Source organism: Octopus sinensis, linkage group LG4, assembly GCF_006345805.1.
Source record: "Octopus sinensis linkage group LG4, ASM634580v1, whole genome shotgun sequence".
Classification (NCBI taxonomy): domain Eukaryota; kingdom Metazoa; phylum Mollusca; class Cephalopoda; order Octopoda; family Octopodidae; genus Octopus; species Octopus sinensis.
The window spans coordinates 149,363,353-149,378,352 of record NC_043000.1 but is presented as its reverse complement, the minus strand read 5'-3'; the positions used below and the strand labels follow the sequence as shown (position 1 = coordinate 149,378,352).

The 15,000-nt window shown below is 34.8% G+C and overlaps 1 protein-coding gene across 3 annotated transcripts in view; it reads right to left on the bottom strand.

The window, feature by feature from the left end:
• LOC115210986 overlaps positions 1 to 15,000 on the bottom strand; it is a 66,996-nt gene that overhangs the window by 23,911 nt on the left and 28,085 nt on the right. For all 3 annotated transcript variants that reach the window (XM_036502561.1, XM_036502559.1, XM_036502560.1), the window contains exon 2: positions 2,020 to 2,109. Coding sequence is in view for 2 of the 3 variants with exons in the window: in XM_036502559.1 (XP_036358452.1) it covers positions 2,020 to 2,104 (85 nt within the window). In the remaining variant the exon portion in view is untranslated. The remainder of the gene's footprint in view (positions 1 to 2,019; positions 2,110 to 15,000) is intronic.

Sequence of the window (15,000 nt, the reverse complement as noted above, 5' to 3'; positions counted from 1 at the left end):
TCCATGTGACCAATCTATTCCCTCTCATGTTCCACCAGACATTGACAAGTTGACTCATGTTTTTGCTTGGGATGATTCTGTCAGAGGACCGCTCATTTCTCCCTATAAAAGGACCATTTCATGTGCTATCGCGCACACCTAAAACTTTTAGTCTCGACATCAATGGTCGGGCAGAGACCATGTCAGTTGACAGACTTAAAAAGGCATATTTTGAGGTTTCTACACCCTTTGATGACACTCCGGCCACGCCCACTTTTGATCCTTTACAACCACCTACACATCTACCTTTGACTACACCATCACCTACACCTCCACCTTCGTCACCACAACCTAACACAAACAAACCTTATGTCACCAGGACAGGACATACTGTGCATTGGCCCAAAAAACTTACCAAAACTATTTATATCTGACAATCTCTTTTGTGTTTCCTGTGACAGACAATTTCTTTCTTGTGTTACTGAACAATTCCAATATTCTGCCATTGAACATTTTGTCAAATTTTGTGCATGCCAATTTATATTCCTTGCAATTATTTTTCTTTTTGACTTGTCATATTTTTGTACCATATTTTGTTTGCAATTAGTTACCATCTTTGCTCTTTTCCTGTGCCTGCTCCAGTTATTCTCTATTTTTGCATTAATGTTCTCAGGAAGGAGCCCCAGTAGTGAGACACAAAGACGCCAATGCCATTTTGAAACAGCGAGATCTCACCTGCAACCATTGCCATACGCGAGACAAAAGTGAGATCTCACCTGCAACCATTATTTAAGGAAAAGGCAACATTCTCCCTCTCATTCTTCTCACACTGGCGTCAAGCAAGACTTTGAAGCCAGGAGCTCACAGCAGACTTTTGTCCCACTGTGACACCACATGCATTGTCTCCAGAGGTTATTGAACCTCACGTGTATGGGAAAGAAGGCTAACTACATACTGCTGTGAAGATAGTTACTGAAAGCATAATTATAATGGAAGAAGATACCCCAAAAGTATCATAAAAACCATCCTTCCATTATAATTGCATATTTGGTACGCAAACAAATTCATGTATGTGTTTTTAATTAGTATGAGTAATTTTCATTTCAACAGCGAATAATTGTGCTATTCGATACCATCATCATTAACTGCTGAATGTAAGTGATGACTGTATTTAATTTCATTGTGTTCTAAGTACATTTTTAAATTGATCCAACCTCATTGTAAAGTATTGTTAGTGATACAAAATACAGAACTCAGTATCTACAAAGAGAGTCTAATGATTATGAAAATTACATGACTGTGTTCTCTATTCTAATATAGTAATAGTAAATGAAATATGACTCATCACAGAAAACATTGGATTCAATTTGGTGGCAATTCTACAAGATTTGTAACTGCTTTTTATTACTGGTGGCTCTGTAGGTAAAAGCACTGGGCTAAATGTACCAATGAGCTTTACACATATTTTTTTCAAATATTTTAGTCTCAGACAGCCAGTTTAACTCAGCTCCTTGTAAATATGTATTTATTCAGCCTACATTCTATAGGATCTGTTCTATTTTCTTAATTTTAGATGTGCTGAAATTTGTATGAAGATTATATCAATTTTCAGTTTACACTTTTCCCATGGTGTTCATCTTGCTCCCTGACACCAAATGTCAAATATCCTTCTCTCTGGCATTAGGAGATTTTTTATCATCTAAATTCTTCACATGCCATAAATCAAAGAAAATGTTTCAATATTCCTTTAGCCTGATTTAATTTTGTAACAAACTCAAATAAAATGAAGTTATAACATTTATGTTTATATTTGATTTCTTACACCCAGAGCATTCATTTTTTTAAGAATGCTTTAATCTCTCTACCAACTCTATGCTAGAAATTATTTGAAATCCAGCTAAGCATGTCAGTCAAACATCAGCGATAACAAATAGAATATTTAATTTTACAGAAACATCCAACCATATATAGGGAAAATAAATTGAAAATACAAATGAAATCAATGTGACATCATAAAATAAAGGATACAAAATTACTCACTTTGAAATTTCAATGTTACAAATGCAACAAATGATACTGTTATAAATATGAAAACAATCATACACAGCTTCTGAACTGATCTCATTTTACCTAAAAAAAAATTAGAAAACTTTGAAAATTATCTTTGAAAATAAAGGATATTTATTATTTTTTTTATTATTTAGTTACAGGAAGGTAACATTGCCCAGGACTGTCATAGGCTTTTCCAAAACTAGTGAAATTAAAGAGAAACATATACAATAGATGAAGGATCAGTTCTGATTGTCTGGATTTTTTTATCTTAACCCTTTTGCTACCGTATTTATTTTGAGATGTTCTGTGTTTCTTTCAATTATTTTAAATATAAAAAAGAATTTAGTAAAATAACTTACTTATCATTCAGCTAGTGTTAAGAACATAAATTGTGACTAAGAATTAGTGGAAGATTTTAATTGAAAACTTATGAAAAGAAGACATTTATATTAAAGAGCCAAAGCCGGTTTTAGCCAGGTTGGTAACGAAAGGGTTAAACAACTTACTTAAGATAAAAATTCTACAACTGACCTTTCATCTATTATTAGAAGTTTAGATAACTGGGTCACATGAGTCAATTATCTCCTCCCCCTACTATAAACTCTAAGTACCCCTAAATTCTTCCTTGTTCTGACCACATATACACTATTCTAAGTTCATTCTGCCAAATGAAAAATAGCAGGATCAATGTAGATATTTTTAATCTGTGAATTTGTTAACTATATTGAATAAGATGAATTGCCCTTTGTGTTTGAAGATCATGAATTTAACGGATGCAAATGGTTATTTTACAAAGATGCAATCATTATCATCATCATCATCATCAACATCATCATCGTTTAAACTCCATTTTCCATGTTGGCATGGGTTGGATGGTTTGGCTGCGGACTGGCAAGCCAGGAGGCTGCACCAGGCTCCAGTCTGATCTGGCAATGTTTCTACAGCTAGATGCCCTTCCTACTCCAAGAGAGTAGTGAATACTTTTTACATGCCACCGGTATGGGAGCCAGTCAGGCAGCACTGGCATCAGCCACATTCGGATGGTGCTTTTTACATGCTACTGGCACAGGAGCCAGTCGGGGTTGTGGGGCTGGCATCAACCATGATTGGATGGTGTTTTTTACAAGCCACTGGCACAGAGAGCCAGTCAGACAGCACTGGCAATGACCCACACACGAATGGTGCTTATTGCCTGCCACCAGCACGGGAGCCAGTTAGGCAGCACTGGTAGTGGTCACAACTACAATTTCCATTTCATTTTGATTTTACTTGACTCAATAGGTCTCCCGTAATGTTTTCATTAATTAAAGGATTCATAGGAGACAGCCATAACGAATTGAGACCTGTATCTCTTTCTTACTCATTTATATTGAATATATATATATATAAGAATAATATTAGGGAGTAAATCCAAACTTACAGGGAAAAATTAGATTTAGGATTAAATCTAATTTTACAGTATAAATATATATATATATTAAATTAGAGATAAAACCACTATTAGACAAATCAAACAGTGAAAAACATAAACCAACATAATTTTGAATTTTATATTTTATATATTTTGTATATTATATTAATTAATTTTATTTCTATGTTTTGGTTTATGTTTTTCCCTGTTTGATTTGCCTAATTGTGGTTTTATCTCTAATTTAATATATATATATATAATATGTTAAATAAAATGACTGTGTGGAATTTTCAGAACATTTATAAAGAGCAGGTTAGTCTTACGGCTGTTTCTGGGTTATTAGGGATATCCCTTCATCAGAGATGATGTGAGATGTTTAAATAGAAAGAAATAGTAGAGTTCAATATAAGGAGTTATTTTGGTAAAAAAAAATGGAAATAAGAATATAAAGGGAAATAAGAGAACAAAAGTGAAAATAAAAAATATATGTAGGGTGTTATAGTTGCAGTTCCATTGTCCAAGGAAACTGGTGTGTAGAAATGGTAAAAAATGCTTCTTGTACATGGTATGTAGATTCTGATAGGAGTTCATATTTTGTTATGACAATTGGAAAGTGTGAAGATGTAGATTCCATAGGCTGTATGTATGTATATATATATATATATATATATATATATATATATATATATATATATATATATACATATATATACATATATATATATGTGTGTGTGTGTATGTATATGTATATATATATATATATATATAGGCATGCATGTGTGTGTATGTGTGTGTGCATGTATGTATATATGTATATATATAAATGCATATACATATGTGTGTGTGGTGTGTGTGTATATATATATATATATGTGTTTGTGTGTGTGTGTATATGTGTATATATATGTGTATATATATGTGTGTATATATAAATATATATATGTATATATAATTATAATTTTCTTTCAAAAAACATAGATAGCGTAGAAGTGCTCAAGTCAAAAACCCAAGGTGCTAGACGAGTATAAAAGACACAATAAAAAAAGGTTCAAATCAAGCAGACTACGATGAACATATATATATATACGGGTTTAATTAGGATAAAATAAGAATTGTCCAATCTGAAACATATTTTGATATATTAGAAATATAAAAATATATGGATAGTAAAAATATACATGGACATATATATATATATAGATATGTAAACATAATGATAATAGGATATATCTTGTCATCCCATAAGTTCTATCCGAATTTTGAATAAAGAAAACAAGTGATAAAATGTTATATTTAATTGAAATTTAATCATCAATGTACTTTCCCTGATTATCTATGACTTCTTTCCATCTATTTACAAGCTTTTTAATACCATCAATGTAAAACTCTTTTGGTTTCAAAGCGAAGAACTCTAAAATGTCAGTTTTGACTCCTCCTGGTTTGCAAAAGTTATGTCCCCCAAATGATTCTGTAAACTACGAAACAAATGGTAGTCTGAAGGAGCAAGGTCGGGAGAATAAGGCGGATGAGGAATTTTTTCCTAACCATGTTCTTCAATCTTCTGTGATGTGATCTTTGCAGTGTGAGGTCACGCATTGTCTTGACGAAACATTACTCATTTTCAATTCACCAAAGTGGGTCTTTTTTTCTTTACAGCTTGGTTCAAACGCTCTAATTGCTGACAGTAGACTTGAGCATTGATTGTTATATTAGGTGGTAACAATTCAAAGTAAATTACTCCTTTGCAATCCCACTAGATAGAGCGAAGCACCTTTTTGCCCATGAAGTTCCCTTTTCGGTTGTGGTTGAGCTTTTTCCCTATTACCAAGCCACTGCTTACGACATTAAACATTTCGATAGAAGATCCATTTTTCGCCCCCAGTCACAAGTCTATCCAAAAAGGGTGAAATGAGTTTGCTAGAATAGAGAGAAGAGCAGATGTCAACTCGGAATTTGCAGTTGCTTTTAGACAATTCATGAGGCACCCATTTTCCAAGTTTTGGAACCCTTCCAAGATGTTGAAGATGACGATGAACAGCTGTATGGTTTGAACTAAGCTTTATTGCCTATTCTTCAACTGATAATGCAGGATCTTCTTCAAGTAATGCCTCAAGGAGCTTATCATCAAACTCAACTGGATGTCCTGTTCGATCTTCATCTCCAAGGCTGAAATCGCCACTTCTGAATTTTGCAAACCATCTTCTGCAAGTTCTTTCATTCAAGCATTCTTTCCTATATACTGAATGCATGTTTCAAGACGCTTCAGCTGCAGAGTTTCCTTTTTTGTACTCATAAATCATTATGTGCCTCAAATGCTCTTTGGATTCTTCCATGTTAGAAAGAGTTTTAATCAAAGAAATTTTAATTCTATTATTCTGTAAAATAATAGTTAATTAGTTTAAATGTACAGAAATGCATAAAAATAATTTTTAATTCCATTAGACATTCTAAAATACTATTAAATTTCATTCAATTTTAAAAAAGGTAAAATCGGACAGAACTTATGGGATGACCTGATAGATAAAAATAATAATGGAACATGAAAAAAAAAACATTTTTAAAAATTCAAAATATAATATAGTGAAAGCAATAGGCATTGAAAAGAGTTTTGGGTAACAGTTAGAGGAAAATAAGATGTTCCAACGATCGTTTCAGGAGTATGTTCGTCCAGATTACATATGAATCTTAAGATTCATTTCCATAGAATGCACCCCCTCATCAGGGGAAAATAGTGTTTACACTAGATATGCATTTAGTTCCTTACCAGGTAGGAGATAATTTGGTGCTTTTATAGAAGAGTGGATAAAGCTATGTAAATTATGGAAGTTTTTATGAGAGCCAATGGCAGAAAAATTAGATTGTTTATTGACTTCCTTAAAATTTATATTTATATTGACAATATATTGTTGTGCAACAGAAAATATTGCTAAGTGGGTTCGAATTTAAATCGTCTCATAAAAGTTGAATAGTATATATGGTTGCAGGAATAAATAGAGTCAGAAAACTTATTTAAAACAGTGGAATTAAACATGTAAAGGATAATGTATAATTCTTTTATACACAATCGGCATCTGCCAGTAATGGTATTGTATGGTGGGGCCTCATCCATGATTGACCAGCACAATGTATAATTAATGTTCTGTACTTTTAAGGAGTGTATGTACCTGGCTAACACCATAGAAATTTTATGTTTTAACTTATTGAAGAAATTTACATGTGTTCTATATCGGTTTTTGAAGTCTTTAGTGCTTCCTATGTATACCCTAACTTGATGTTTATTGTTTGTCACTGTACATTTATAGATTATATTTTTGTGTAAACATAAACCCGCAAGTGGACATAATTCAGTGGCCTTACAATGTTTGGTTTGGTTTGCTGTATAGATAATATAACTTAGTATTTAAATAAAATGCGACAACTAAAAAGTTGGCTATTTTTGTGTCAGTCTCAAATACAATATTGAGATTAAAGAAATTCAAAAGAAATTTTCTTAATGATTTCTTAATTCGCTCAGTCTCTGGTTTAGATAAACCATTTACTACCAAGAGTGCGTCGTCCCTATAGAGCCCAACAGAGACGTTTGGAAAGCTTTTCTTGATTTGAGACAGGAGATATAGAACCACAAGGGTTGTCAGCTGGGTTGAATTTGATGACCCCATAGTGATATTGAAGTAGTTCGTCACGTCACTTCTAATCCAATTATGATCCTTAAAATTAATTAAAATTAATTAAATTGATTGCACAGACATATGATAGTGCCGCTTCAATGGCAGGACAACTAAATGGGTTACAGGCAAAAGTAAGAAAGAAATATGAATGTGCGATCTTTATTCATTGTTGTGCCCATATCCTAAATTTAGTTCTTTCAAAATCCTGCTCTGCTATGAAAGAATGCAAGATATTTTTTTCTACAATAAACGGACTCGGTACATGTTTTACGAAATCACCGAAAAGGGCTAATGCATTAGATAACATTGTTAAAAAAAGATTTCCGAAAGCAACAGCAACTAGATGGAATTACTCCTCACGTCTTATTATTACCACAAAGGAAAATTATAATTTCATAATCAGCCTTTTTGAACACATCATTGAAAATCCTGAAGCATGGGATGATACCACCATAAATTCAGCAATTGGATTCTTACACACTTTAAAAGCTCCTGATTTCTTATTTTGTTAGAAGTATTCAGTGACATTTTTTCTTTTACTGACGTCTTATTTAACATACCCCAGAGTAAAAGTCATGACATAGTGTATTGTAAAGAGCAAATAGATAAAACTAGAACTGTACTCGAAAACAAACTTGATAATTTTTCAATCTTTTATGATAGGTTAGGGGAAAAATATGGAGTCGATGCAGGAATCGGAATTCAGAGATCCAAGAATATATCTATTGATCCCCAACGACATTATAGAATGCTTTATAACAAAATTATCAGTACAATAGTTGACCAAATAAAAGCACGATATTCATCCTTAGAAGAGTTTAAATTCATGGAACTTTTGAATTTCAACAAAGTTGATGAGTATTGCAAACAATTTCCTGTGGACTCTTTAGATTCTTTAAGAACAACTTATGGCAGATTTTTTGATGTAATACGATTTCAAAGTGAGCTCAATGTGATGTATTCAATGAAAGATTTTTAAAAACCAAGTGTAAGTCATTTAATGAGTTACATTAACAGCAGTGATCTTGTTGAAGCTATGCCAGAACTCTTCAATCTGTGCAAGTTGATTTTGACAATTCTGTCTACCACTGCTTCTGTAGAGCGATCCTTTTCTGCATTAAGTAGAATTAAAACATACCGAAGAAATGCGACAGGAGAAAGAAGACTGTCTGGGTTAGCACTAATGTCAATTGAAAAAGATTTATTACAAGAATTGATGAAAAGAGAAGATTTCTATGAAAATGTGATAGATTTATTTGCCCAGAAAGATCGAAGAATTGAATTAATTTATAAAAGAGGTAAATAACATTTTAAATCATAAAAAAAATTAATATATTAAATAGCATATATTACAGGTTTTGCTTAGTGTTTGTTATAACGAAAGGTTCGACCTTCTTACATCAGTATTGTTTCGCAGGAGAAATGTTTCGATTTCTTCGTGAAACCTAACCTACATAGATTTCCCTTTCTGTGCTGCTGGGTGTAGTCTATTTATGGCCGTAAATAAGTTTCTTGTTTCACTTTCGATAAGTGTCTTGTTTCAATCTCAGAAATGTTGACTTCTGCCACAACAATTTTAGGAGGCTTTTTACAATGTTGAATTTTCGCTGTCTTTCATTGTGTGTGAATTCATGTATATGCGTGTATTTTCAATGTGTGTGCGTGAGACGTAGTCTTTTAATATACGGAGTAAGTCTCAGAACAGTCTGCTTGAGTATCAATAATTTTCCCGGAATTGACAAGCAGCATGATAAAGCACCTGACTTGTTTTCGAGAGCGTAACGATCTAAAACCATGGACATATAATGTAACTAAATGTGTTCTTTTAATTAAATCATTTCATTCAGCTCAACCAATAGGTATAGGGGCTAATGCAGAATCGCACCTCTTTGAAAAACGAATTTATGTGAAAATTTTTTTTCGGATTCCTACCTTTAACAGAGATTCTGAATATGCAAAAATATTGACAGAATCCAATTTCATCTTTATTACATTTCGCTTATGATTTTTAGACTTTTCTAAGGGAGAATGATGATGGGAAAGTACTGACGTTTCGAAGAGCAAAGAATAATACAAACAATACACTTATTTCAGGCTCATCTCTACACAGCCATTTTTTTTATTCCCTGTTTATTCTAGGTCATACGGGGGTGATTGCATATTCAGAATCTCTTATATGTAAATCGTAGGAATACGAAAATGTTTTACAGAAAAATTGCCAATGGGGGTGGGGTGGTGGCAATGAAATTCATTGCATGCCCAACGCCGGAAGTCACCGCACGCCACTGATATATACACACACATATATATATATATACATATATATATGCATATATCTATATATATATACACACATATATATACATATATATACATATATACATATATATATATATACATATACATATGTATACATATATATATATACATATATACATGCATATACATATATATATGCATATATATATATGTATATTTTATTTGATTTGTTTCAGTCTTTTAACCCCAGTACTTACACTTTGTGAGCCTAGTACTTATTCTATCAGTCTCTTTTGCCGAACCACTGGGTTAAACGGATGGAAACACACCAACATGTATACATACATACATACACACACTCACACACACACACACACACATATATATTATATATATATATATATATATATTATATATATATATATATATATATAAATAATATATATATATATATATATATATAATATATATATACCTATGTATATATACATATGGATATATATACATATGTATATATATAAATCTATATATACATACGTGTATATATATATATATATATATATATATATATATATATATATATATATATATATAATATATATATATATATATATATATATATATATGTATATACATATGTATATATAAATATATGTGTGTATTTTCCCTTGTTAACAATTAACACGGAAAAATAGATAAATAGTTACCAAGGTAGCAAAAAATCACACAAGAGATTGTAACTCCTTGTTTTTAAAGGTAGAAACTTCGGGTTTACGTGAAATTTTTTGTATAATATATAAATAAATAAATGGAGTTTAACGCAGGTGTAATTCAAATACTTTTCCCTCCGACACATGTTTCGAAGATATCATTGATATTATTCCAAAGGAATAAAATGGTGTAAAACAATGTAATCTTCTCTTCAGGGAAGTGAAGAAATGAAACTCGTCGATAAGACATTTTAACAGAAAATGATCGATATGTATAGTGATATGTATAGTGAACGCTATTGTTTGAAAAAACGTTATATGATATAACGTCAGAGGTAGCATATAGAAAGAGGAGGGATAAATTAAGGAAAAGTTAAATAAATGAGAAGTATATGACTATATGTATATTAAATAAAACCTTATAAACTAGGAAAATATATTTATACTCGTCTTATTGACGAGTATATATATGTACGTATATATGTGTATATGTATTCCCAGCAATCCTTCTAAAAGTATGTAAGAGAGTCCTAGCAAGAACACTGCAGTTCCTCTTTCAGAGCTTCCTTGCAACTGGCAAACTTCCAAGAAAACTGAAGGAAGGTAAAATATGCCCTATTCATAAAGGAGGTAGCAGAGCGGAGGCCAAGTACTACAGACCTATCTCTCTGACCTCACACATCAGCAAGGCCATGGAACGAATAGTCAGAAGGAAAATAATCACCTTCTTTGAAGAAAATGACTTGCTGCCTGACACCCAGCATGGTTTCCGACCAGGAAGAAGCTGCCTAACTCAGCTCCTACAACACTATGACTGGGTGCTGAAATGACTGCTCAACCACTCATATGTGGAAGTCATATATCTCGATTTTGCAAAGGCCTTTGATTAAGTCGATCATGGAATGATATGTCACAAACTGCATGATCTTAGCATAGTTGGAAAATTGGGAGAATGGCTTCATGACTTTCTGAAGGATAGAGGCCAGGTGGTAGCAGCCAATGGGGTCACTTCCATTAACACGCAAATAGTTAGCGGTGTTCCGCAAGGCACTGTTTTGGGACCACTACTGTTCATAATGGCCCTCTCAGACATGCCCTCAGCCACGCAGAGAGCCACGATCACAAGTTATGCAGATGATACAAAAGTTTCGCAGGCAATACAGAACCCTGAAGACACTATGCACCTGCAATGTGAGCTGGACAAAATATACAAGTGGGCTGAAAAGAATAGCATGCAGTTCAATGTTGAAAAGTTTCAAGCTTTATGCTATCAGCATGCAAAACTAAATGCAATACCCAATAAATACACTGGACCTGGAGGGATTGCAATCCCAGAGGCACAATCAGTGCGAGACCTGGGTATTTACATGAGTGATGATGCGACCTTTCATGGGTATGTTGCTAAATTAGCAATGAAATGTAGGCGGCTGATCGGATGGATTCTTAGAACCTTTAGAACAAGAGACCAGGAAACCATGATGGTCCTCTGGAGGACACTTGTCCTAAGCCACTTTGACCAATGATTTCAGCTATGGTCACCATCCAGTGTCAAGTTAATCACAGAACTTGAGGCGATCCAACGAAGCTACACGAAGAAGATAGCCTCTGTGCAACATATAAGCTACTGGGAAAGACTCAAGAGATTAAGACTCTATTCCTTAGAGCGTAGGCGAGAGAGATATGCCAAAATATACATATGGAAGATCCTAGAAGGACTTGTCCCAAACTTTGGCATCGAGAGTTACACAAATACTAGAACTGGGCGCTACTGCATAGTGCAAGGACTCCAAATTTGCCATCAAGATGCAGGACAAGATACTGTGTAGCCTGGGCTTCAGAGGCCCACAGCTCTTCAATATCCTTCCGAAGAACCTGAGAGACCTACATGGGGTGGATGCAGATGTCTTTAAAATAAAACTGGATCTCTTCCTGTCAGGTGTCCCGGATGAACCAACTTCCCGACAGGAGATGCAGATGAGGGCAGCTGCATCGAACTCTCTCATGCCCCAAATGGCAATTGCTAAAAAGCATTCGTGAAGTAAAATCACGTAGCAACACCAAATGGCGGTGCCCCAGCATGGCCACAGCTCGTGAGCTGAAACTAGATAAAATAAATAAAAATAGATAAAAATAAATAAATAAAAAATAATAAAAATAAAAAATAAAATTATATATATATATATATATGTATGGATATATATGCATGTATGCATATTTTTATAAATATATAAATATATGTATATATATATTATATATATATATATATACATGCATATATATATGTATATGCATATATATATATATATATTATATATATATATATTATATATATATATATATATATATATATATGCATATATATATTATGTGAATGGATATATATATATCCATGGATATATATATATATATGTATGGATATATATATATACTCTTTTTACTCTCTTTTACTTATTTCAGTCATTTGACTGTGACCATGCTGGAGCACCGCCTTTTGTCGAGCAAATCGACCCCAGGACTTATTCATTGTAAGCCTAGTACTTATTCTATCGGTCTCTTTTGCCAAACCGCTAAGTTACAGGGACGTAAACACACCAGCATCGGTAGTCAAGCGATGTTGGGGGGGCGCAAGCACAGATACACAATCACACACACACACTTATATATATATATATGTACATATATACGACAGGCTTCTTTCAGGTTCCGCCTACCGAATCCACTCACAAGGTTTTGGTCAACCCGAGGCTATAGTAGAAGACACTTGCCCAAGGTGCCACACAGTGGGACTGAACCCGGAACCATGTGGCTGGTAAACAAGCTACTTACCACAAAGCCACTCCTGCGCCTATATATATATATATATGTATATATATAAACACAGACACACACACACACATATATACATACATGCCTATATATATACATATATAGATATATATGTGTGTGTAGTGAGAATTTACAAAGAAAACAGAAGACGAAGACGGGTGTGTAAGCAACAAACAGATGTATTAATTTACTGAAATGAGAGAATGCTTTCTATGTTTCGAGCCTATGCTCTTCGACAGAAAGGAACACAGGAACAAACAGAGAGAGAAAATAGAAAAAGTTTTACTGTCTACCGATCTATCATGGCGAACGCCGGTCAGAGGGATCATACGGGAGACTAGGAAAAAGAGAAAACAAACAATAAAGTAGTGGTGATCCCAAAACGAAGATGTGCGTGTGTATGTGAGAGCATTTATTTGCGTGTGGAAGGGGGATGGTGAACTTGACGTGTGTATGTGTGGATGATGGTGTGGGTGCTAGAAGTGGTTAGTGCTAGCGTGTACAGGGTGGTGTGGTGATGTGGTGGTGTTGGGGTGTGGGGCAGGTGAGAGTGGGGAAGCAAGGGTGGGGTTGGAATGGGATGTATAAGGATGGTAGGCTGGAATGTGTAGAGGTGAGGTAATGAGTGAAGAGAGGAAGTCGGTGTCGGAGCAAAAGAGAACTGGGTGGGAGTAAGTAGATGTGAGAGGAAGAGGGTTAGATGAAGAGGGGAGGAAAGTTGAGCCCATGTGATGCAAAGGAGCAAAGAGAGAAGATTAATCCCTGCTCCCAGCGAAGATGGGAGTCCGGATGGCACCTGTGCAAGGACAATCCGAACACAGACAGGTGTTGTAAAGTGTGACCGGTAGAGCCGAAATGGCGCGAGACAGGGGTGTCGTTACTGAGTTTGATGTCTTGGAGGTGTTCCACGAGCTGGTCAGCCAAGCGGCGTCCCGTTTGACCAATGTATAGATGAAGGACAGAGAGAGCAGGAGATGCAGTAGATGATGTTGCTAGAAATGCAGGCGAAGGAGTCAGTGATATGATAGGGTCGATGATTGGTGCCTGTGAGGAGGGTGTTGTTGGAGAGGTAAGGGCACGTGCTGTAGCGTGGGCAGGAGCAGGGAAACAAGCCATGTCGGGAGGTTGGGTTAGGGAAGAAGCTGTGGTCTAAGAGATCTCGTAGTTCGTGGGCTCGTTTGAAGTCGGTTAGGGAAGATGTACGAAGTGGACGGGTCGGACTGGAGTTGCCGGAAGGCTCAGAGAATGGTGCGTTGGAGAAGTAGGGTGGTGGAGTGGTACGCGAGGGGGAAACGGGAGACGGGTGACGGCGGGGCAGGTGCTGGAGGAGAGATAAGATGCATGGTCCACAGAACATGCACTGGCAAAGGCGGTGTGGATAGTGGTGAGGGGATATCCACGCAGGAAGAAGTGGCAAGCCATGAGTTGAGACTGAATCTCAAAGTCATGGTTGTTACGGCAAAGCCTGCGTAGACGGATAAATGGGGATGGAGAGCTTGGGGTGTTTAGGGTGGGAACCCATACATACATACATACATACATACATACATACATACATACATACATACATACATACATACAAACATACATACATACATACATACATACATACATACATACAAACATACAAACAAACATACATACATACATACATACATGCATACATACAAACAAACATACATACATACATACATACATACATACATACAAACATACATACAAACATACATACATACATACATAATACTTACATACAAACATACATACATACATACATGCGTACATACCTACATACATATAGTAATTTAAATAATTTGGGAGCAACGAATTACCAAATAAATCAGGCACAACCCTTTAGCATTACATGCATCTGTATATTGTACTGTGGGATCTTGATTATCATATATTTATCTAGAAATATACAAAATGTCGGGGCACTGCATCCTTCAAAACTTTCATGCTTCCTGAGATTCGCCAACACTACACCTGATTTTCTCCCCTCCATACACACAAGCAAGCATCTATCTGACTCATACGCTGTTCGCTTCCCAGACATTTGTACATTACTGCATACGTTTTATATGCACTTTTGGCA